This window comes from Brienomyrus brachyistius, chromosome 22, assembly GCF_023856365.1.
Source record: "Brienomyrus brachyistius isolate T26 chromosome 22, BBRACH_0.4, whole genome shotgun sequence".
Taxonomy (NCBI): domain Eukaryota; kingdom Metazoa; phylum Chordata; class Actinopteri; order Osteoglossiformes; family Mormyridae; genus Brienomyrus; species Brienomyrus brachyistius.
Genome location: NC_064554.1, coordinates 11,693,404 through 11,717,036, shown reverse-complemented (window position 1 = coordinate 11,717,036; position 23,633 = coordinate 11,693,404). Strand labels below are relative to the sequence as shown.

General features: G+C 48.9%; 3 protein-coding genes across 5 annotated transcripts; 2 read left to right on the top strand and 1 right to left on the bottom strand.

The window, feature by feature from the left end:
* Positions 1-2: 2 nt before the first annotated feature.
* Positions 3-10,333, top strand: carm1 (coactivator-associated arginine methyltransferase 1). Of its 2 annotated transcripts, none has more exons than XM_048991725.1 (16): positions 3-2,132; positions 4,463-4,585; positions 5,463-5,569; positions 5,813-5,917; positions 6,089-6,199; positions 6,281-6,458; positions 6,664-6,754; positions 7,413-7,494; positions 7,629-7,714; positions 7,879-7,968; positions 8,110-8,247; positions 8,326-8,415; positions 8,500-8,612; positions 8,912-8,989; positions 9,140-9,208; positions 9,357-10,333. In XM_048991725.1, the coding sequence occupies exons 1-16, from the start codon at positions 1,991-1,993 to the stop codon at positions 9,494-9,496; spliced, it is 1,743 nt and encodes a 580-aa protein (XP_048847682.1). In that variant the 5' UTR covers positions 3-1,990; the 3' UTR covers positions 9,497-10,333. The 2 variants fall into 2 exon arrangements, with proteins under 2 accessions (XP_048847682.1, XP_048847681.1); XM_048991724.1 differs by having other exon boundaries at positions 4,460-4,585.
* Positions 10,334-11,110: 777 nt separating this feature from the next.
* Positions 11,111-14,773, bottom strand: yipf2 (Yip1 domain family, member 2). Of its 2 annotated transcripts, none has more exons than XM_048991737.1 (9): positions 14,486-14,773; positions 14,305-14,368; positions 13,952-14,091; positions 13,217-13,297; positions 13,016-13,103; positions 12,755-12,871; positions 12,241-12,407; positions 11,976-12,158; positions 11,111-11,419 (listed from the first exon to the last, which is right to left on the bottom strand). In XM_048991737.1, the coding sequence occupies exons 2-9, from the start codon at positions 14,333-14,335 to the stop codon at positions 11,408-11,410; spliced, it is 819 nt and encodes a 272-aa protein (XP_048847694.1). In that variant the 5' UTR covers positions 14,336-14,368; positions 14,486-14,773; the 3' UTR covers positions 11,111-11,407. The 2 variants fall into 2 exon arrangements, with proteins under 2 accessions (XP_048847694.1, XP_048847693.1); XM_048991736.1 differs by having other exon boundaries at positions 11,111-11,626; positions 14,486-14,770.
* Positions 14,774-15,178: 405 nt separating this feature from the next.
* Positions 15,179-18,148, top strand: timm29 (translocase of inner mitochondrial membrane 29). The gene is made up of 2 exons (XM_048991739.1): positions 15,179-15,325; positions 15,853-18,148. Exons 1-2 carry the CDS (start codon positions 15,235-15,237, stop codon positions 16,497-16,499), a joined length of 738 nt encoding a protein of 245 aa, XP_048847696.1. The 5' UTR covers positions 15,179-15,234; the 3' UTR covers positions 16,500-18,148.
* Positions 18,149-23,633: the final 5,485 nt, after the last annotated feature.

Genomic DNA, 23,633 nt, shown 5'->3' with positions numbered 1-23,633 from the left:
CCCCCACCCCCGGCAGCCTGAGCTAACCTGACAAGACTTAATCACGGTTCTTCGAAAGCCTCAATATATTCATTAATAGTGCCTTAACACAAAGGATCACAGCTTATTTTATCATTTTTTGCACATTCTTTAGTTTAACTGCTCTAACTTGTTCCTGACAGTAACCTGTTGAGTTAGGGTTCCAAGTACCTGGTTCCTTCTAGAACCCCCCATGTGAATAGTAGCAGTGCTAACACTAACATGCGGCGGCGAAGGCGGCGCCCTGCTGGGAAACACATTCATATTTCGCTATTAATTCCCTGGGATGACATCAGCTAGCGTCACCATGAAGCCACCAGCCGTGGCAGTTCTTTAGTTAATCAGATTAACGGTCATATTCCCCGAAGCAACATTATGGTGGATTTCATTTACACATGGCTTCTCAAAGTTTGTCTCTGGTGGTTTGAAACTCGCGTTGATAGACTGTAGGCCTGACTAGTGACAAGAATGGTACACGATCCTGTAATCAGCCCGGGATGCCCATGCTGAAACATTACAGCTGGCCGCTTTGGCATTGCTGACCTGGGGCATGTCACTACACCCTGGGGAGGTTCTGCCCTCTCCGTCCCATGACCTGGCCTTTGCTGGAACGGCCACTTCGGCCGAAGTCAGACCGCGTGGGTCTGTTGGCGAAGCCTCGGTCTTCTACCGATGGCACTTTGTCTGTGTCCTTCCCAGCTTCTCCTGGCGACACTCTCTGCCTCTGTCTCCGCGGGCCCCTTGTCCTAGTGGCTTATTGCTGAGAAGCGCAGCGCCGTCTCGCGTTTCACATACTGACAGGAAATCGGCTCCCAGCCCCGGCGAAATAAGCGAACGTGCCAATCTTGCTCACTCCGTAGGACAGAAGTAAACACTCCGACCTATGTGAGCGTTTTGTTAGTGTTTCAGAAGGAAACGCTGGGAAACCCGCCTGAAATCGCTCAGATTTGTTTTCTTCGTGTGTCTTGTGTGATTTGGTCAATATTCTTTTAGAAAGATTATTTTCAGCTCTGAGTACAGATTTTGCTCTCCTTAAAAGAAAAACGCTAAATCCTGTTTAAAATCCTGTAATATCCTTTTTGTTGAGACCTAAGTGTTTCATAGTTCCCACTTAATAGCAGAGCTTAAAATTAGTAAACAATAGTCTTAGGACCATATTTTTGTTTTTGTTATTATCTCACTTAAATGCCAGTGTTTCTTTTTTTTTTTTTTTTGGGGGGGGGGGGGGGGGTTTGAGGGTTAACATAACATTTACGCCCAGATGTGGTGGAAAACACATTCTTATTGACAGATTATTGAATACAATATCTTTATATTATATGTGTTACATTTACAATGTGTGACCCAATTAATTGGTTGGATGTACATGTTTTGTTTTTTATCTGTTTGTTTAGAGGGATAATTATTGCATGTGGTATGGCGGTTGTCATTGTTTTTCAGTAAAATCTGTCAATTTGTTAAATGGCCTCCCAGAGAAATTGTTTGGAAACACAATGAATAAAGACAAAAAATGTTTAAAGATGTTGAATTTTTATGAAATGGGAATTTAAATGTGCTTAAAGAGGTATTGTGTTTTATGACTATGATGGACATCTTTAGTATCTTTAACAAATGGTCCGTCTGGTCTGTTCTTCGACCGTCGCCTGCGCTCTCAATACCATCGTGATCCGGCCATGCTGCGTACGTGGGCTTTGTCGTAGAGAATGGGTTTGCAGATGAGCATGGTTATTTGAGCATCGATAAAATTAACGAAACTGGTGTTTGCTACATTCATGTGTTTCATTTGCTCATAATAAATGAGGGGTGTCGGGCCTCAGCAATAACCTAGTGGGGCGCTTTTGGATTTTACACGCATCGGCCATACGGTGGCGGTACCGAGCGGGGCCTTTTCACATGATGCAGGGGCAGTAGAGAGAGCGATAGTGAGAGAGAGGAGGTGGAGGGAGGCTGCTGCTCCTCCACTGTGTCGAAGATGGCGGTGTCTGTGTTTTCCAACGTGCGGCTCCTGTCGATCGGAGACGCCAACGGGGACATCCAGCGGCACTCGGAGCACCAGCCGCTGCGGCTGGAGGTGAAAACCACGCAGGATGCCGCCATGATCAGCCTGAATAACAGTGAGTGTTTGCCGGGGCCGCACTTTGCGTCTTATCGCGGCTACAGGCGGACAGACGGGGCTCCGGGGAAATTCGTGTGCGGCGATGAGCCGTAGGTAGATTCATCATTCTCCTCCGGAGGATGGTTAATATAGAATAAATCAGCGCTCACATGCTTGTGAAGGCTAAACGGTAGCTTATTTCCTCCAGATCTTTTATGGGAAGCTGTAAATCGTCCCACGAAGAAGAGACGCGTCTTACCACCGCGCACGCTTTATTTGGGCTGAGCTTTGATACACACCTATGTTGCTTAACTCGCTGGTTCACTGTGTCGGCAATTAAAATGAAAGTAGCGCTACTGATATATGATAGTTTAAAAATAGTAACAATGCCTCGCTGGTTTGCAGGCAGCGCTTGCGGACTTTTGAAGCCGGCTATTCACACGTTTGCTCCTTCCGAGAGTGACGTTTCTCCTGCGCAAATCTGTAAAACGAAAGTTTAACTCTGTTGCCGATTGATCACTGGGTATTGGCACAAAGTGCAAAGCGAGTGTCCGATAAATGGCCTTAATGCACTTTATGTAACGTGCTACAGTTTCACTTCGTGCTTCATCAGGTGTGGCCACCCACTTCGCGCGGACCGCAACTGGATCTCAGTGTAAATTAGGCAACGCTGCGTATGTCGTCCTGCTGCTGATGTTTAATAAATTACAATTATGTGGCATACGGGGGGACAAATGCCGAGATGCGCACCTTTTGCTGTGCTCGGTGCGTGTGTAAGTTATAAATCCCGCTTATCCCGGTGAACAATAGGTGTCCCCCCCACCCCCATCGCCCCTCGCCAGCCGCCGCTTTCTGCGGAGTCCATTGTCACTGGGGTGAAAACGAGAACAAGAGAGGGCCGGGGTTATAGTTGAAACTCCACAGAGCCATGTGGTGCAAGGCCTTAAATTAAGGAAAGGTGTCGGTCAGTGTGTGACTGAGACCGCGGCGGGTGGCGGACCGCCGGCCGGCTACCTGGAGTTCCGCGCAGCCTTTGCGCCTGATGGGTGCGGGGCCGGTCCTAGTTAAATGTTACCATACCACATATACCACACTGCTGATCTCCAGCAAAGATCGCAACAGGAACTGCTTACATACGCCGCCGAACCGAATATGTCACGAAAGTCACGTTGCTGCGTCAAGATTTAATAAAATTCTTGGGATGTGTGTGGAGCAAATAGGACGAATATCTGCGCGGGTCATGCCGACGTCGTAGGCTTTTTCGGTTGCACAAGACCTTCATAATTTCCAGCAGGTTCGGCATGGTAGTCATAAGGTTTCTGGGACAGATCTGGTACCCGATGTTCTGTGGTTTAGTGCATTAACATACTGCAGGATGTTAGTGTAGGAAGTGTAGTTTATGATCCTGAACATTGCCGCCTTTCCTGGGACTATCAGTAGTATCTGCTGCATTTCTGTTAGCTTTGGATCGTTTTTTTTTTTTAAGTAGTGAAGTTCGCTTCCCGGTCGATAGAGAGCAATGCGCTGGCCAGAATCACAGCTGGATTTAATAGACTGAGCTCTATTCTGCAACATGGGTCACAGTGATGCTCAGGAGAGCAGGCCGTGTCTATGGGATTGGATCCTGGTCAGCTTTAACACAGATGAACCGTATCTTAGTTTCAGTATAACATGGAAAGCACCCGTCCGGTACCAGGTCTTATTTGAGGGTGATAAGTCAGCTCACTCTCCTTTAACTCTCCGTTTGTTAATTTAATTTGCAGTTTCCTGGGACTTGAACCCAGAAAATTCTGGTTACACACTGGCATCCTTTATCACTGTGCCGCTGCTTCCCAAGCAGGAATATTCTGGGCAGTTCGCTTGCTTCTTGACACCGAGTGGGCTTGCACACATTCTGCTGTTGGCTCCAGTCCCCGAGTGTGTATGTGCTCTCATCCAGATTTTGAGTGGGAGATGCACTGATATATCTCCCTGACTGTGCCAGAGCTACATGAAGGCATTTAAAATTTGTGTTGTTGATGTGTTATCCTTTGGGCTGCAGTACTATTCGGATGACTGCCCTGTTCTCAACAAGGTTCTTGTCGCTGAGGGTATCCCAGCTGGCCACCTTGTTGCAGATTTCCCAGTCGTGCGGTCCAAAACCGCGGGAATCCACTCGAAATGACTCAGAGCTGCCACACTCGGATCTAGCTTTTATTTTTGTTCCTCTCTCTTATATTGATGTCTAGTGGTTCATTTGACTGCTGGATTGCACATCTTGGCAATTGACGCATGGCATGGCAGTCAGGAATCTGGATCCTTATCTGAGGGTCTGTGTGTGACAGAGGTGTCTCTCACTATCTTCAGCAGAGGAGACTTGCGTGTTCAAGTGCTCTGTGTCCCGGGAGACAGAGTGCAGCCGCGTGGGCAAGCAGTCCTTCATCGTCACGCTGGGATGTAACAGCGTCTTGCTGCAGTTTGCCACAGTCACAGGTATGTCCTCTGCGTTCCCGTTCAACTGGGAAGTTGGAATTTCCACCCGATTGCCCCATGAAGTCGGGGTTCAGACTGCAGGAACCTCTGCAACCTGACCTTGGAATTCAAGATGGCTGCACCCTTTATTAGCAGAAGTGAAAACTATATTTATATACAGTTTATTAGCACTTATGTCTTATTTGTAGCTCATATCAGTCATTCACACAGTACTGTCCAACTGCTACCCTTGAACATGTTGCCATGGATTTTGCTATACGCAAAATACCACGTGATGCATTGTTATCAACTGGTATTGCTATCAATGGCTAGTAATGCCACTGGTTGGAACCGGTATTGCTAAATGGCTTTCCAACTTGTACTGGAATGTGGTTAACTCGGGTGTGACATCATTCCCAGCTCTGACTTCCAACCTCTGAGGTAAATGGAACATAGCATTAGTACCTTGGACACAAATATTGCTTCTCTCTGTTTGCCTGCCTCACTGTCTCCCTTCCCTGTTCTCCAACCCTGTCTGTGTCCCTCAGTCTCTCCCTGTCTCCCTACATTGTCCTCCAACCCTGTCTGTGTCCCTCAGTCTCTCCGTCTCCCTACATTGTCCTCCAACCCTGTCTGTGTCCCTCAGTCTCTCCCTGTCTCCCTACATTGTCCTCCAACCCTGTCTGTGTCCCTCAGTCTCTCCCTGTCTCCCTACCCCGTCCTGCAACCCCGTCTGTGTCCCTCAGTCTGTCTGTCGCTGTCTCCATACCCCGTCCCCCACCCTCTGACAGTCCACCCTCACTGTTTTCCTGTCTCTCCGTCCATCCTCTATTCCACCTCATTGACTGTCTCAGTCCCGGTCGATCCATCATGGGTAACAGACACTTGTTCTGTACAGATTTCTCGTCCTTCTACAACATTCTGAAGAACTGCCGGGGACACAACGTGGAGCGTTCTGTGTTTAGTGAAAGGACGGAGGAGTCGTCTGCTGTTCAGTACTTCCAGGTACATCATAATTGTGGTTGTCACAGTTCCAACTAATGCATACATCTTCTTGCGTCTCGATTAGCAGGAATAAAAATTCTCTTCTCTTCCACTCTCTCCCCCCTCTTTCTTCCCTATCCCGCTCTCTCCCCCTCTCTCTTTCTTCCCTATCACACTCTCTCTCGCTCTCTTTATTCCCTATACTGCCCTCTCTATCTCTCTTCTCCTCTCGCTCTCCCTGTCTTGCTCTCTCTGCCTGTGCAGTTCTATGGCTACCTCTCTCAGCAGCAGAATATGATGCAGGATTATATTCGGACTGGAACATATCAGCGTGCAATCCTTCAGAACCACAATGACTTCAAGGATAAGGTACCGGCACGGGTTTGGGTCGCATCCATGTCCCGTCAAATAAAATAATCACATTTACTGAACAACATGTGCATGTACTGAACAACTTCTAGCCAGTAGACATAGCAGGCTGCTTCTGTCTTTCTTGGGGGTGAATGCATTTCTCCTCTTGCTCCTGCTACCTTCTCCCAGGTGGTGCTGGACGTGGGATGTGGTTCTGGGATTCTGTCGTTCTTCGCTGCTCAGGCTGGGGCCCGGAAGGTTTACGCCGTGGAGGCCAGCACCATGGCGCAGCACGCGGAGGTTGGCGTCCACAAGTGCACATGCACACTCACCCCCTGCCGTCGGCGATAGCTCGGCTGACTCCGCCCCCCTTCCATCTAGGTGCTGGTGAACAGTAATGGGCTAGCAGACCGGGTGGTGGTGATCCCAGGCAAGGTGGAAGAGGTGACCCTGCCCGAGCAGGTGGACATCATCATCTCAGAGCCTATGGGCTACATGCTTTTCAATGAGAGGATGCTGGAGAGCTACCTGCACGCCAAGAAGTTCCTCAAGCCCAATGGTAGAGTACTGCAGCGACTGAGGCCTGGCCTTCACACTGTCCTTGCTGAAACTGGCACCTCCAGTGAAGCCTGGGCTGATAGTGTAGTTGGTTCAGCCATTGTGACGATGTGCTGAATGTCAGTCCTGTCTACTGACATTTTAGAAACTCTGATGGTACGGTGGGCTTCAAAATGTGCTTGAACAACCCCCTCCCCCCCATGCAGGTAATCTGTTTCCCACAATCGGCGATGTACACCTGGCCCCCTTCACAGATGAGCAGCTGTACATGGAGCAGTTCACCAAGGCCAATTTCTGGTGAGAGCCTAGGAGGGGGTAGCTCGCATGGAGGGAGAGGAGGATCTTGTGAGTTCGGGTGGAGACGGGGCTTCCTGAGCCTGCCTGCTGGGGTCTGATGGAGGATGTTGTGAGTTCGGGTGGAGACGCAGCTTCCTGACCCCGCCTACTTGGGTCTGACATCCTGCTGAGGCAATAGGCATTTTAAATTAACACCTTTGGGTGACCTGAAGCCACAGGAATGGGGACTTGCTGTGCCCAACTGAACTCCAAAGAACTCTGGGAGCTTTTCATGGCCAAGCTGTTGGACCCTGGTACTCCCCTGTAGAGTGGGATAATTTAAAACATTGAAGGATGCAAGACTTATGATTGAAGAGGAATCCTCAAAGTTGTGGAATTTGGAGGCATACAAACATTACCCTCGATTCCCTTACTGAATTGGGATATGAGCTGTTATAGGAGGCCCTCTGGTATGATTAGGCTGGGGGGAGATGGACGCAGGAGGAGCCTGGCTGTCCTAGGAGCAAGCTAGCCCTCTGCTAAAAAAAAATCTGCTGCTTAAGGGCTGCTGCTTCTCTGCACTTAGTGCTCGTGTGTTGTGGCTGCTGCTCTTTGGTGATGGGGGGTGGGCAGTTTGCTCAGCCGAAGATACTCATTGGTTAACCTTCCTGTCTGTCAGGTATCAGCCATCTTTCCATGGTGTGGACCTGTCAGCCCTACGTGGTGCAGCTGTAGATGAGTACTTCCGGCAGCCAATCGTGGTACGAGCCTGTGTGATTGGGGCGGGGCTTGAGCTTTATGCTGTCATGTCAGTCATGGGGTTATTTATAATGTCCCCAATCATCTTGTAATGTTTGTCCCCTCTCACCTGTTCACTTCTGCGCCCCCCCCCCAGGACACCTTTGACATTCGGATCCTCATGGCCAAGTCTGTAAAGTACACCGTCAATTTCCTGGAGGCCAAGGAGGAGGACCTGTACAGGTTTGTATCAGGAGGCTTGGGTGTGTCTCATCACTTTATAAGGATACTCTGCAGTAGTAAATGAAGAGACTCTTGTGATTTTCAATGTGTTTATTCACTGGATAAGTGTTTTTTTGAGTCTAGCACCCAGCTGTTTCTCTTTTGTGCCCCCCCACCCCCCCCAGGATAGAGATCCCGTTCAAGTTTCATATGGTCAGTTCCGGCCTAGTGCACGGACTCGCCTTTTGGTTCGACGTGGCTTTCATTGGCTCAGTGTAAGTCCTTAAACTTGTAAAAAGGTTAAACTGTAAAACGCTTAGCATTTAGCATAACACTTAGCATAGCACTTAGCATTTAGCAAAACCTTTAGCTTAGCATTTAGCATCTCATCCCGACCCCTCTGATCCTCACCCCAGTATGACCGTCTGGTTGTCCACGGCCCCCACGGAGCCGCTCACCCACTGGTACCAGGTGCGCTGCCTACTTCAGTCTCCCCTTTTCGCCAAAGCTGGGGATACCATGTCCGGCACGGCTCTGCTGATCGCTAACAAGAGGTAACACTGTAATACAGAGGTCGCCTTCGTGGCCGTGATCATGGCCTTTGCCAAACCGTCTCCTCCCTGTCCTCACAGGCAGAGCTATGACATTAGCATCGTTGCACAAGTAGACCAGACGGGCTCCAAGTCCAGCAACCTCCTAGATCTGAAGAACCCATTTTTTAGGTGAGCCTCCCCTCCATCACGCCGCTGCTCCGCGGCTTTGCCCTCGAGGTAAGCACCACCTTTCATTTTTCATGTGTTCATCAGGTACACAGGCAGTACGCCCGCCCCTCCCCCTGGGTCACACTACACCTCTCCTTCTGAGTCAATGTGGAACTCTGGTACTTCTTACGGTGTGGGCCAAGGAATTGCAGCATCAGGTATGCGGGGAACACGTGTGCACTCGCACAGCAAATCGTGCAAAGCATGCTGAGCACCATCATTGTGAAAGGGTTTGTAAGCTTCGTGATACAAATCAGATCATCTCTGTTACTAGTAGCCTTTAACCTGCTGCAACATATGTCATCCATCCAGCCACCCATCCATGATTTTGTTACATACTTTACCGTTGCATCTGCCACAGTTAAGTCTGAACTTGTCAGCTAATTAACAATCCAAGGTTGAGTCACTGGCTTTTCTGCCCCCCCCCCCACATCCCCCCCCCCCCCCCCCCCATCAGGGATGCCCACGGCCTATGACCTCAGCACAGTAATTGGGAGCAGCCCTGCCGTGTCCCATAACAACCTCATCCCCCTAGGTACGTATGGAAGCACCACCTGCAGGTCGTACTAGAGAACTGGCAGCTTAACAGCAGTTGGCTCTCCACATATTAACGGAGGTGTGTGTGTGTGTGACTAGCATGATGTAGTCTGAGTACACCGACGCCCCTCCCTGTCCTCTCGTGCAGTGAACACGGGCGTAGTGAATCATACTCACTCCAGGACAGGCTCCATCATGAGTACGGGCGTCGTCCAGGGTGAGCATTCCTTCCTGTAGGTGGCGCACTTCCGACACTGGGCTGTGCAAGGCCAGCAGTTTGCTGGATGTTGCGTTGTTTTCCCTGGGGTCTTGAGGCCTGGTGAGTATGGCCTCACTTGTGGCTCTCTCTGTTCCTGTATCCACAGGGACATCTACAGGACAGATTGGGCCCAGCAGCAGCAGCCCGTACTACCCCATTAACAGCCAGTTCACCATGGGCGGCCCTGCCATCTCCATGGCGTCCCCCATGCTGATCCCCAGCAACACCGTGCACTACGGCAGCTAAGATTTCCGGCCTTTACGGCACAGGTCACCTCCCACCCCAACTGACTGCTGCCTGAGCAATACAGAAAACCAACTGCCCCCCCCCTGCATTTTCCCCTCAATCCGTCCACATGTCCGTCTGTGATTTATAACCCCCCCACGGTCTGTTTACATACCGTTAGTCACACAGCCTACATTCAGTATATTTTTGCAGCTTTACATACATGTAGAATCGGCTCGCTACTCCGGTCTTCCACGTCTTCTGTGTACGCTGACCTCTGAATCCTCGCTGCGCCATCACTGAGCAAAGGGACGCCCCCGTCCTTCCCCATGCAGGAATTCCTAGAGACACGGACGTCTGGGCGGATCCTTGGCTCGCCAGCTGGCCTGTACGCTTTCTAAATCGCTATGTCGTGCTTGCAGCCAACAGAACAGACTGGAGGTAGGAGTAAAGGTCAGCTTCAGACTACATAAGACTGTGCCCCTCATTGAGGTGGGGGAGGGGGTCTTGGATGATTTGGGCTGCAGGAGCAGGCTGGCGGCCCGGATGACAACTGCAATCATGTGAATCATTTGGTGTGGCATCATGAACCCGGGCCCCAAACGCAATGTTTTGGGTGGATGGTGGTGTGTGGACTAAAGGGGTGTATGTCCCCTTCCTCAGTGACCTCCCCTCCCCTGCCCCCTGGGAAGTCAGTGTTGCCCAGACTGAACGGACAAAGACTTGAAATTAAATCTGTATGTTGCTTCCGGTCAGACACATTTATTTTGGTTTCATCTCGCCGAAAGAACATGTCTGCTAGTTTGTAGTTTTTTTTTCACAAAAAAAATAAATGAATAAAAAAAGGAGCGAATGAAATGGGGAAGAAGAGCCTGATGTCTGTCTGAGCCCTGACCTCCTTCCCTGTGGGTAGGTGTCCACAGCAGTGTGTTCATTGCCACTCCAACCACGTTTCACCACAGCTACCCCTCCCACCACAGTGCGTGCGCGCGCGGTCCTTGTGTTTTGGTGCACTGTTGACTACAAACACTCGCTACACTAAAAAGTAAACATCCACATTCCTTTAGGAGTTTCTGAAGCAGTATGTTCTGCTAACCAGCTAGCTGGCTACGACCTACTGACTCTACTGAAAAGCTCTTTATTTAGGTTTTAAACATCTTGTGGGGGGTGGCAGGAATGGTAAACCTTGGGTGTTTGAGACTGTGTCCCTGTGGAAGATGACAGTCCTCCATGTTGGTGAGTGCCCGTCCGTTTATACAGGAAGCTTTAGCAATTAGGCTGTGATGGGTGGGGCCTATGAGCTGTCATTAACTGCCAGCCTTGCCTGTCATGAAATACTTAATGGGAACTGGATTAAACTCGTTAGATGACTGACAGCACAATAATGGTACCTGGAAAGTGTTTTTAAACCTCATTCCTCTTCGACTTGTTTCCTGTTTCAGAATTTCGGCTTACCTGTCCTGTGCTTTATTAGTGAGAGAGAATACATGCAAAATATGTAGCTCAACAAGAAAAACCTTGTGCTAACGACACAAAGGTCTAGGGTTCAAAGCGCAAGGAGCGCACATGCATTGTAACTCTGTACTGTAAGTCACAATAAAAGTATCGGATGAAAAATCACAGCACAATATTAACTCAATCTCAAGCTATGTTTAATAAATAGACACAAAGTATTACAAAAGCTGCAATCACAGTATTAGTCGATGCTAGAAAGATGTTCCTTGAAGCTTGTAAGTCAGGGTCTTGCTGTCCGTATCAGTAGCCCTGTCACATGAAGAGCACTGTGCTGGGCAGAGGTCTGTGCATATCAGCCTGCGACAGCCACCAAACCACAGAACGGTTCCTTGTTTTTTTGAGATACCAGTTCGAATAACTGCTTTTGAAACATCTGCAGACTGAGCTGAGATGTATGCTGTGTCTCGGAAGTCATTTTTAATCCTCCACCTGTGTAAGAAACCACGTGGAAACAATTTATGTTATAGTACGGAATTAGCAGACGGTCAACATCATCTGCATAAACACCCATCCCCCTCCCCCGCATGGTCAGTGCCCCTTGGTTAGGCTGGTTAGCAGTGTCATGTGGTTCTGGGTAAGCGGGGGAGCCGTAGATGGGCTCGGCGCTGGCGTTACCACTGTTTGGAAGAAATAGATCTGGAAGACAGATGGTAGCGATTAGGCTCAACTACATATACGGAGATATTGCACAGAAAATAAATAGGTCTGTCTGGTGGGTCGAGCTCTTGCAATCCCACAAAAACCTCAACAAATTAAAAAAAAACAGGGTAAGGTAGGACTGCCCATGACCAGAAGCTTGTTGGTTTGAATCCCACGGCTGGCAGGGCAATGCCACTGTTGGACTCTTGGGTAAATTCCTTAAATACAACGGCTGCCTGATGCTGCTCTCTGATCCTTACTTATATCGTTTGGACAAATGCATCCACTAAATAAATAAATGTATAACAAGCTTCAGGATGAAAGCAGACTCTGAGGAAAAGCTCACCTTACAGCCAACGGCGAGCAGGCCGTGGAGCAAGACGATGGCTATCACGGTAGCAAAGGCGGTCAGCTTCGTGTCGTCACGGACTATGGGCCAGAATGTGACGACCAGCAAAGAGCCGGAGATTGCCGTGGCAACCACGATCAACAGCCACTGAAGCCAGTTCAAGGGAATCATCCACAACACCTGGGGGTGGAGGTAGAAGAGGTCACTGTTTTAAGGAGGAACGGAACACCACTGTCCATGAGAGCGAAGACCAACAACTCACCGAAGTGGGAACGTAGATGAACAGTGAATAACCATAGACGCAGACTGTTTCCAGGAATGAGTAACTGCTGATCTGCGGTTCGGTTCCCTTACGCCACGTCAGGAAGCCCCACACACACAAGGGCACCAGCCAGGCGTAGACAAAAACAGCCACAGCAGCTATGGTCACTGAAGTACAGAGGGAAATGGTCAGCTCCGCCGTGGTTCAGACCTAAACACATTTATCCAGAATCCTGCACCTACAACACAGGCCAATCGCTATCCTCCAAAAGGAGAGGGCTTTGCTTAATGCATGAGAACTGCAACAAATTATTTCTCACAATGCAAAAGAAACATTTATTAAATTGTTATATATTAATAAGAAACCATGACTAGATAGAACACTGCTCTAAAATGCTCTGTTATTGCTCTGTTAATCACGCATGAACTGGGTGGTAGTTAGTCTGATGGCTGGTCATGGTGATGATGATGGTAGTCATGTATCACAGAAAAGACGAAATCAAATTCTCCGTCACCTCGGTGAAACTGCGGCCTGTACTGGTTCTGCGACTGGCCCAGGTTGCTGAGGAAGGTGGAGAGGTTCCCACTGATGGCCATGGAGAACACCAAGGTGGCGCAGATCCAGAAGGGCCCTGGCGAGACGTGCAGACGTGAGGGCCAGCAGACGGGCGGAAGAGCAGAGAAATAACAAGAGTGCGACTCCTGTCCTGTAACTCGACTACGTAAATACAGCTGCTGTATGTCCAGTATGCAACGTAGGGACAGAATCTCCGTACCATATAAATCAGGGTTTCCTCGAATGTGGTGCTTGATAAAGTTCCTCCCCGGCAAAGGCATCACTGAGCCTCTGATTCTGTCCAAGACCTGCATCACATGACAAGCAAGCGATTAGTAGGGGTTCAACAAGTAGAAGAGCTTCGAAAGGGACGCCGTCGAGGTTCAGGACCCTAAGGGCACAGGTGCGGCACACGCGGTACCTGCATGGTGTCCACGTTGAAGAACGACTGGTAGTACTCAAAAGTCCAGAAGCCTCCGACTTGTTTCTCCCCTTTAAGGAGCTGTAAAAGGTGTAAAGATCACAGGTTCGTGGGTAAAGGGAACGTTCCCATTGCTACCCAGATACAAGGCACAGAGAAATCCCTAGCAGAGATAGTGAGAGTGACTCAAAGTGTTCAGGCTAGCTAATGTAGTGTGATTGGTGTTTAAGCATCACTAATCCACTTCATGGCACCGATAACAACACGAGTGATACTGTCATGTACAGCCAAGATGCAGCTGGCAGGAAAGCGACTCAGAACTGAGAAGAGGAATAATCCTGTTGTAACAGAATGTTTAGGACAACTGCCTGACTATGGCGATCTGGGCTTCTGAAATACTCCCTCAAAGCACTTTTTCTCGACTTCTGAGTCATGACCCAACAGTGTGTTGCGGGACCATTTCTGTTGGAACGCATTAAAAAAAAAAAAACTATTATTGTGATTTTTTTTTAACAGTACACAAAGTTACTATGGCACAGTTATCCCACTACTGTTTTGTGACAAAATGACTTTTTGGTTTAAAATGTAAAAAAATTTGGGTCGTGACTTAATGACGAAGGAAAAAGCAGGTTTGGGGCTAAACCAGTACAGAACCACCACCCTAAAGAGATAATTAATAGATAGTTAATAGAGACTGAAGCATTATCGCTAATTTAAGAATGAGTAATGGAGGACCTCAGAATTCTCCTCTTGGCCGGTCTCCTCCTCTGACAGATCCAACTTGAAATCTTGCACGGGAGCAGGATTGTTACTAGATGCACTGACAGTGGAGGCATTGGGATTAGCAGACAGCAAGTCTGCAGCCACCTCAAACTCTACAGAGACATGAAACACAGAATCACACTTGGAAATGCAGTAAGGTGAGAAAAGGCAAGGTGCAGATACTGCGCATGACTAATGAGGCATAGCTATGACGCCAGCTATAGTAAGCACTGACAGTTTTTATCTATCTAGTACAAAAGCAAAAATGGTACAGCTTTGTCAGTTAGAGATACATAATCCTTAGATGTCATTCAAATATAACGTACCCTGGAATTTTAGGTCGTCAAAAGAAGCCATATCCAGCACAATCAGGTGTGCCTTACACTAGATCTGCAACAAAACGACAAACATTAAAGAAACGTATGGCATCAATTGAGCATATATACACGTTAAACAATATATTTATTAAATCAAATAACTCTTTGTCGCATGAAAAAATTGACTCACCCTGACAACGTGATTGCCGTCGCCCCGACGACGACAAAGTACCTAAGCAGCGACCTGTCTAGCACTGAATAAATTACACCTCTTAATTAAGCATGTACCGTTAGCCGCCGCATCGCTTCTGACAGCTTATAGATGTAATTAAATCTTTCTGTATTTTATAAACTATGCTTCCAAGCACACCCGGACGCTGCGCGGACTCGCCTCGATGCTGCCGATATCGCATGTTGACATTGCCCTAATGCTCCACGTCATCTGCGACGCCGGATCCTGCAGAAGGCCGCACGTCACGCGGCCGCAGTCACGTGGCAATGGTGATGCGGGCGTCTCGTGTTCCGAATATTAAGCTCATTACTCACTGTATGTGAACATCGTCAATCAATATGCCGATGTCTATAAACTCGTACTTATTAAAAGTCGCGTGTGTAGAAATCCCGTCATTCCGTTCCATAGTTTGCTTTATGAAAAACATGTAAATAATGACATATTTTTAGCTTAGAGTCGCACTAAATTTTTCAGTTTCAGTATTTAGCTACTGGTCAGTTATTTTAAACATGTACGCAGTGTTTCTCAATCGGAACATTAATACGAGATCACAGATTGGAAAGCTGCCATTTTGTTTCATGTAACCGCTGTTTCCATTACGATTCATGCATGATAACGCATGACTGAGCCTAAATGGCGGGTTTTTACTTCCGCTTGTGCCGGGATTCACTTCCGTTTTATTACAAGCCTCGCTTTCGTATGTGAATATGGCGGCTTCGAGGGTGTTCAGAAGGTGGTGCTCCTCGGCTCCCCAAGCCAAGGTGACCAGGTGGGAGAGGTTGCGAAACAGTCGCGTCGGTAAGCTGATGATTCTAAAAATGTTAGCAGCTTGTATTATCAACACAGATACAGGATAAAAATAAGTGAGCGTGTTCTCAAACGAGTGATGAATTGTACTCGGGGTTAAAAGCATGGGTGTTTAAAATGAAATGGTGAGCCATGTCTGCCTTACAAGGTATTTGTTTACTTTAGTGTTACATGTCCACATTGGCTGAATGGCTGTGGTATATAAAGCGGTTTACCGTTGCTGCCTGCTTGCTTATTTCTTTGTCTGTCTCCTTTTCTGCATACTCAGAAGGGGAATACTGTAGTGAATGACAGCCCATCACACAGTCACATGGTTTAAGCCATTTATTCATGGCAGTTTGCCTCACTGCGTGTCCTGAGCTGTGTTAGGAGATCCGTGTAACACAGGGGGAGCAAGCAGACCCCCCCCATTCAAACATTTACCCACTGACCCTCCAACCACCCTTATTATTTAGCTAATGTATTTTCTTTTCAGAGGTGTGGATTTGACCACTTTAAATTACTCCTGTCTCTTTAAGGAGTGTGGTGCAGCAGCCTGCTGAGTGATTACAGGGAGGCCTGCCGTGAGGTGATCGTGGGGGCCTACCAGCAGCCATTTAAGGCCTCCATCTACCTTGGCCTCCTGGGCGGGGCTTGGGCCTGTTATCACACCAACCCGGATGACGCCTCCTTTGAGACCAGCTTGCTGGAGACGGCCAATAAGCTGGGGCTGCTGTCACCGTGGATACGTAATGGCTCCTCCGACGGGCACATGCAGGACCTGCTGCGGCTGCGCAATCAGGGCCGGTTACGGTATCTCAGCCTGGGGGTGGCCTCACTGGCCTACCGCGTGGATTACGACCCTGCGGCCAGCCTGTACGAGGCCCACTCCTCTGCGCTGTTTGTGCCCTGGGCCGAGCTCCCAGGCCGCGTGCTGGATGTGGGCTTCGCGGGCCGCTGGTGGGTGCTGGACACCCGCATGAAGGACTACGACGTCAACGAGGAGGAGTTCAGGCACATGGCTCCTGCCCTGGCCACCACCCAGCCTCCCAACGCCCAGGAGACAGAGAGGAACCAGCGGCTGCACCAGGAGTCGTGGAGGGCTCTGGAGATGAGTGCGGAGGACGTAGAACAGGCGGAGCGTGAAAAGGAGGAGAGAAAGGCAGCAGGGCAGCCGCAGCTCTGAAGGCCACATGGGAAGGTGGCTTTGGTCGTGTAGCTCGAGGACTGCTCCAGTGAATGTTCAGATCTCTCAGACCTGGGTACCGAACTTTGGCGTAGGGCTTCCTGCTATGGCCGTGATGAGAGTGTTAGGGAACGCATCCCCTGAGTCTTCGCTGAGCTCCGCCTGCATCTTTATCACTGTCTTCAATGAGCCCAGTACTTAATGACTGTTGTATAAGTCAGTGTTTTCCAACCCGGATGGTTCATGTTTTTGCTCCCTTCTGGGGATTCTGGGGGTCCCTGCAGACCAGTTTGAGAAACACTGGCCGATAAGTCAAGTGCTGTGCATCTAGATCTAATATAAAGTGAGATAATTGCAAATGGTTGTAATTAAAAGGTTGAATAATGTATTTGCCTTCCATGACATTTTGTCTGTTGGTCTCTTGCTGAATTGAACAACTATGGGTCATCTAGTGATCTGAATAACGGCTGTCTGGGTTTGCGGCCAGCGGGATGCACACAGCAGAGGGCGGTAAGGAGCAGACATGCACGAATACTGATGAGGAAAGAGGAGCGTGCTCTGTTGTGAGGGGACACCTGCAGCATGGGAGTGTCCTCTAATTTCAGCCCCAGCTGCGGGGGTTTCTGGGAGTAAAGGCAGAGCTGCAGCTGGTGTCTGCGCTGGCCCTGTAAGCCTCATATTCCAGGCAGGTGCGCTGGTCTCACAGTTTAACGTCTGGGATCTTTTTTTTGTTATTGTCGTGTTTACTGCGTCCTGCTGACCATCATGCTTAGAAAATGCAGAATGATGTGCAGCAGGTGACTATAGACAGAAAATGGAAAATACCATTGTAGGAAAACATTGAGCGTTTACACATACAGCAGGTCTACTGGGAAAAGTAACAAGAAAAAATATATCATCTTGCCACAGTCACAGTGCTTCTCAGTGGCTTCTGTGACATTCGGTCTCTTCATTGCTCTCTCAAGTCTTCAGATTGGGGGGGGGGGATTCCCAAGGCGATTCAAATCACGGTCCGAGCACTGCTGCTTTTCCAGCCTTCCTTCACCTGTGAGCCAGGTGTGAAGCCTCTGTGCCCAATCAGAATCCGTAATTATTAAACTAACTACCTGGGAGAACTGAAAACACGGCCTGGATTTGATGCTGTGCACAGTAGGGAGTAACTTAATGCATGACGTTACCTTAGAAGGGAAACTGAACTGTCTGTAGTGGGGTCACAGTTGAACCAGTGATGTAATAATTGCACTTTACACACCGAGCAACGGGAATATCGAGTGTCCCATGTTAACTGAAGGTCTGTTTGGAGTGTCTTTCACAAAGCATTAAGTGCTGTGTAGTGATTACACTGGAAGATTATTCATCAGGAGACCTTGCTACTGTGTGTGACGCCTGTAAGATCCTTGTGGTCCTCGTAGGAGCGGTAACTAGGCAGCAATCAGTTTCTCTGTCGATAAAGTCTCCAGTTTCATCTGGCTTTAATGCAGCCTCGTCCCCCGCCGCCATGCACGCCCTGGGGGGCAGAGAACCCATGTGCCTTCACCCGGAGGGAGAGCTTGTCATCCTCTCTGCTCCATTTGTCCACTGCTTGCTTATCTGTGGAAAGACGCTTCACAGGAATAAAGAGTTGGCAAAATAAAAACCACCTTCCTGAATCTAGCTGCCCTCTTCTCTGCTGTGCTTTTGCCTGCTGCTTCACGCTCACTTCTCAGCATCTAATGCTGAGTTCAGCATCACATCGATTTTTCTTTCCTAGTTCATCCTGGAAAACGGAAGTGGCCAGTCTGTTTGGACCATGTGGACTCTTACCAGAGCAGGAATGCAGAGCTCCTTCCTAAAACCAGCATTGTCCCATACGGACCTTTCACACAGTTTAACAGATGTCATTGAGGCAGTCCTTGGCGATAAAATTCTTAAGAAACTTTCCAGATAATGTTAGAGCAGCCTGGCTAACATGATTTTACCACACAACAGCGAACATATTCAGTATTTGCATGATTTGCGATATAAATCCGTGCGCAGTTATCAGTCTGTCTGATCAATTGTTTGCAGGCATTGATCTGAGTGCGTGAGCCTTGTTGGGTCTAGTTGTGTCTTAAATGCGCAGACTGGTCAGCCTGGGGGTTGGGTGAGTGGGAGGGTGTCTGGCTTTCAGGCTGACCTCTGACCCCCCTGCCCACAGAGAGCAGAAAGCCCCTGCAGAGTGTGATCGATGCGAGGAGGAGAGCAGAAGCAGGCAGCAGAGTCTTCCAGCTTTCCTGCAGTTTATTGGAACAGCGGTGAATGAAGTCTTACACACGTAGGTGTTTTCTGTGGGGGTCGCTTCACCCCAGAAGGGAGGGCGGGAAGATGCAAACTCGCCATGCAGCAGTTTCTGTTATTCGTTATTCATGGCGGGGCGCGGGCGACCCCCATGACCTTTTCAGAGCAGTCTGGGTGCAGATCCCTGTTTCCACGACCCCCACCGTGACACCCACTTGGGCTCCATGGCAGGAGAGACATCAGGAGCGATCAGCTGCGACTAATTAGCGACCCAGTCAGTCTCCTAGGCTTCTGGAAAAGCTGCCATTTCGTACAGGAGACTATCTACCATTATGCCGTTTGAACGGGAAGACACTGGGAGCAGAGCTTTTGGTGGAGACGTGTGGAGACATGGATGGTGTGGAGGAAGGACCAGACAGGCTGTTCATTAGTGAGGGAGTGTGTGTGTGTCAGAGAGAGAGAGAGACAGAGACAGGGGTGGATGACAAGTAGGGACTAGAGGGGGCATAGAAATATATGCAAGATGTGTGAAAGTCTGCAGGTGTATGAAGGGAGAGTGAGCTGAGGAATATGTATGAGGGAGAGAGAGAGCAGACGGGGGCTCACTTTCATTCAGACAGTGTGTCCTGGTTTGTTCCCCCTCTCTTCTCGTCTCTCCCTCTCTCTCTCTCTCTCTCTCTCTCTCTCTCTCTCCTCCCCCCCCTCCTTTCAGCCACACACGCTCAGACCAGCAGACAGTCTGCTGTTAAGTTCACAGAGGTGGGAGGCAGATGCCACACACACACGGAGAGAGGAAGTCGCCCCACGCCATGAAACGGACGGCTGGAGGCTGGAGACGGAGGAGGCGACAGAAGCCTGGCAGAAGGTAAAGGGGAAGGGACAGGATCGCAGGGGGAGAGAACTGAAGTGGAGGAGTGCAAGATGGAGGGTGGGGGGCAAGGTATGAGCAGAGGAAACAGGTTATGCATCAGGAGAAACCTGAGGGCGAATACATCCCAGAACCGCAGAATCCTATTCCTTCATTTTTCCACGTGGTATTTGCACACAAGCACTTTGCATGTTTCTGACCACTTCGCTGAGGCAGGAATAGGGTCTGCAACCAGTTGTTTGTGAAGTAACAGATCAGTCTTTCTGTATATCTGCACACTAATTGTTCATTTAATTCCTGAAGTGTCCTACACAGGCATCCTAAGGTGTTAAAATACAAGCCGCCTGCATCTACTCTAGATACTTGTAGTAGTTGGTATTAGACGCACAGCATCACACATTTAACTAGTTAGCGTTCTTTTGACATATCTGCCGTGTTTGCATGTTTCTCACTTGCTTCCTGTGGGACCCAGTGCATGTCCGTTTGTGCGTTAGGAATATATACTTGTAAGCAGGAATGGATGCGAATGGCAAATTGTATTAAAGTATTGATCCAGTCTGGAGCAGGTAGACACTGAATCGGTCTCGCAGACGAGGGGGCAGGGAGCTCATTCCCAGAGTTGTTAAGATTGCTGTGCATGAAGAGGTGTGCATGCTTACGGGAAGCAGCAGTGAGGCGGCCATGCAGCCAGGGCGAGTCTGTTTAAGGACTCCTCAGGTGGGCATGGTGACCTAAAACGTGGACGTGAGCTGGAGACGTTTGTTTTTCTTTTCTCCACCAAAGTGACTAATTATGTAAAAGTGTTTCAGAAAAGCTGACAGGGGTATATAATGGTGCCCTGGTGCGTGGGAGCAATGTGCCCCCCCCTCCTCCTCCTCAAAGGGCCCTTTAGCGTCCCCCAGTGGGGCTCCTCCTTACGGTTCGCTGCAGTCGGAGATGCGCAGTGGCTCAGTTGAATTGCGTGTCTCTCCGGGGTTCCGCATGGAACAGTCTGACGGTCTGATACTTCTCAGCACGGCTGCTGTCAGCCTGACCGACACGCCTGCATCTTATTTAATTAGCGTCTTTCCTGTTACCGCCTGAAAGCGTGTGCAGACGGCGGGCGGTTCCGCGCTGACTGGTGTGTGAGCGTGTGCACCGCATGCACCCGTGGACACATTCCCACCTAATCCATGTCACCAAGGACATTTTGAGCTGCTTCAGGTTTCAGAAACTACTATAATTCAGTTCTTATTGTGCTTTGACTGGTTTGTTTCTTTGATTGAAAGACTCATCCAGCTGTTTCACATTAACATTAGTGATTATAGGAGACTGACCAATCAGCACACAGCAAGAACTCTGTGCTGACATGAAATCAATTGAAATGGTAGTTTACAAATCCTGTCCTAGCTCAAAGTGTCCTCCCTGACATGGATTAGGTGGTAAGTCTACATGTGACCCTCCCAGGGCAGCAGAATGCACATTTGACCTCCAGCCAGACGGTGGAGCTGTTATAGAAAAACGAGACCTCAGCCTTTTCTATTCTGACCTATTCTGTCTGTGCAGGAGCTCAATGCCTGGAGCTGATCATCACCACCCTCTCCCGTCCAATTGCAGCCGACCTGACCAGACACACCAGCTCGCATCTCTCCTTTCTGTCCCTTCTCTGCCACACTTCCTCCTCCGGCCCAGCCTCCTCTGCCTGTCTCCTCCCTTCCTCCAGCAATCAGACAGCAGGCCCTGCAGTGCTAATGCTACATCCCAGCCATTTCCCGCTGCCTGCTTTGTCACCGTGTGCCAATGGCCCCGTCACGCCGCAGTCTGCATGGGAAGGTGGGCTTCCTCTCTAGTCCCAGTGAACATTCAATGCTGTCGGTGAGTTTGTGGATGCAGCAGAAACCATCGAACATTGGGTGTGCCCTGGGCCTTGAGCGTTCACGTTCCTTAGTGCATAAGCAGGCTACTCAGCCAAACTTCAGCACAGGTTTTGTGCTCTGCGTTTGCATTTAGCTCTGTAAAAAAAAAGCCAGAGAGCGATTTTGGGACTTTATGATGTATGTTGATACTAAACAAAGTCACGTACTGAAATGGCTGTTTCCTATTTTACTACCAAAACATTTAAATGTATTCACAGCAGTGGTTTCAGCCAAGATGGCTGCCACAGTATACCAGCATGTGTAGCGATGAAGCAAAGTGACGCTCCCCCATTTGGCGAGCTGGGGTATTACAGCACAGGGTCCCAGTTCACATTCATTGCTGTCAGTGGGTTGTTACAACTTAACTCACCGGACAATGAATGAAAATTGTGACCATTCAGAATCTCACTTCTGAATAATATTTTTTTTTCTGTCACTGAATGGAATATTTCTGTTGTTGCCTTGCCTGGCTTGTGAGGTCTTCATGGACATTAAGAGGATGGATGGATGATTTATAAGATGTTGAGTCAGTAGCTGAGATACGTAATGTGCGACCAGGCCTTTTGAGTTAAATTTGGTGTGCATGTCGTATTGATATCTAGGCTATCAGTCACATACATCTGTAGCCATCAAGAGGTAATAACTGTGCTCCTAGGACCATGGACTGGTGAGGGTGTAGATGGTCAATCGGCACATAGCAGATGCTTGTTGTGGTTTCCGACAACCTTCTACTGAGGGCAGGACACCAAGCAGGATGCCAGCAGTTAGTCCACAAAACCTGGAGCAGTTACTGAAGGCAGTTATACTATCTGGTGGCATAGTGGGTTAGCCAGTGGCCGGCAGCGTAGTGGGTTAGCCAGTGGTCGGCGGCATAGTGGGTTAGCCAGTGGCCGGTGGCATAGTGGGTTAGCCAGTGGCCGGTGGCATAGTGGGTTAGCCAGTGGCCGGCGGCGTCGTAGGTTAGCCAGTGGCCGGCGGCGTCGTAGGTTAGCCAGTGGCCGGCGGCGTCGTAGGTTAGCCAGTGGCCGGCGGCTTGGTGGGTTAGCCATAGTGTCCCCTTAATATTGGCAGACCCCTCCCCCCTTCCCAATAAACAAACGAACAAACATATGAATAAATTCCTTATCTTTCATTATGAATCTGTACGTTACTGATGCCAATTTGCTGCGCATGTAGAGCATGAGGATGAAACCTACACAAAACGAGGATTGTATTCCTGTATCAGATGAAATCATTTTATCATATGGATCAATGGATCAGTCATTTTTTTGTTATTCTTAATTGTGAAACTGTACCCTAAACAGTGTTAGTCTTATTTTTAATAATTTATTATTCTAAAATTATTTAAAATCTACCTCAGCTCGCATCATTTCACAATGTGACTATTACACGTGTGCCCATTGCTGTCGCGATACACACTGCATCCCCTCCCGGGGGGAAATTCACAACCTCCTGCCCCCACCCCCCAATGTCAAATTCCTTACAACCTCCCCTTGACTGTAGGGGTCCCATTTTTCTCCAGCAGTGCAAAGAAACATGGTTTAAGTGAATCAGATGCTCTAAGCGGTGCTCTAATCATGTCCAAGCGCCCTGTGCTTCACGAAGAGGCTCTGAGCTTCACTCCAGCCTCCATCTCCGCCAGTAGCTACAGGAAATGAATGGACGCAATACCGTATTCTGGCACTATGACGGACACGTAGCCCTGCAAACTCATAGAAGCTCAGGCCCATTACGAAACACAGGAGGGCTGTTTGCTCAGGCAGGGAAAAATATCATCAGTCTGGCAGCCTGCATGCAGACCTGACCTTTCCATCATGCCCTGAATGCTGCCAGGTTTGCTAATAGAAAATATCCAGTTCTGCACTGATCATTTAAGGAGCTGCAGCACAGGAAGTCAATAAGACAAATGGTTCACATGGGAACCACGGCGTCACCTGATAACAGACAGAATTCATTATACCCAACGACATTTGAAAATACAGGGGTGGGGTGAGTCCATTCCAAGTGTTCCATTGCTGGCCAACTTTGACTCTGCCTTTGGCTGCATATTGATCTCTTTCTAGCTGTTCTGAAAACAGGGGCATGCAATCTGATATATGTACAATTTCTGGAGTG

Bases quoted from the DNA above. Each gene is read 5' to 3' on its own strand.
- carm1 (XM_048991724.1), top strand. From the start codon at position 1,991: ATGGCGGTGTCTGTGTTTTCCAACGTGCGGCTCCTGTCGATCGGAGAC. The intron at 7,715-7,878 runs GTTTGTATCAGG...CACCCCCCCCAG, and splicing joins AAGGAGGAGGACCTGTACAG to GATAGAGATCCCGTTCAAGT. The intron at 7,969-8,109 runs GTAAGTCCTTAA...TCCTCACCCCAG, and splicing joins GTGGCTTTCATTGGCTCAGT to TATGACCGTCTGGTTGTCCA.
- yipf2 (XM_048991736.1), bottom strand. From the start codon at position 14,335: ATGGCTTCTTTTGACGACCTAAAATTCCAGG. The intron at 12,872-13,015 runs GTACGGAGATTC...ACGTCTCGCCAG, and splicing joins AGGAAACCCTGATTTATATG to GGCCCTTCTGGATCTGCGCC. The intron at 12,159-12,240 runs GTGAGTTGTTGG...CTCCACCCCCAG, and splicing joins TCATCTACGTTCCCACTTCG to GTGTTGTGGATGATTCCCTT.
- timm29 (XM_048991739.1), top strand. From the start codon at position 15,235: ATGGCGGCTTCGAGGGTGTTCAGAAGGTGGTGCTCCTCGGCTCCCCAA. The intron at 15,326-15,852 runs GTAAGCTGATGA...TGTCTCTTTAAG, and splicing joins GTTGCGAAACAGTCGCGTCG to GAGTGTGGTGCAGCAGCCTG.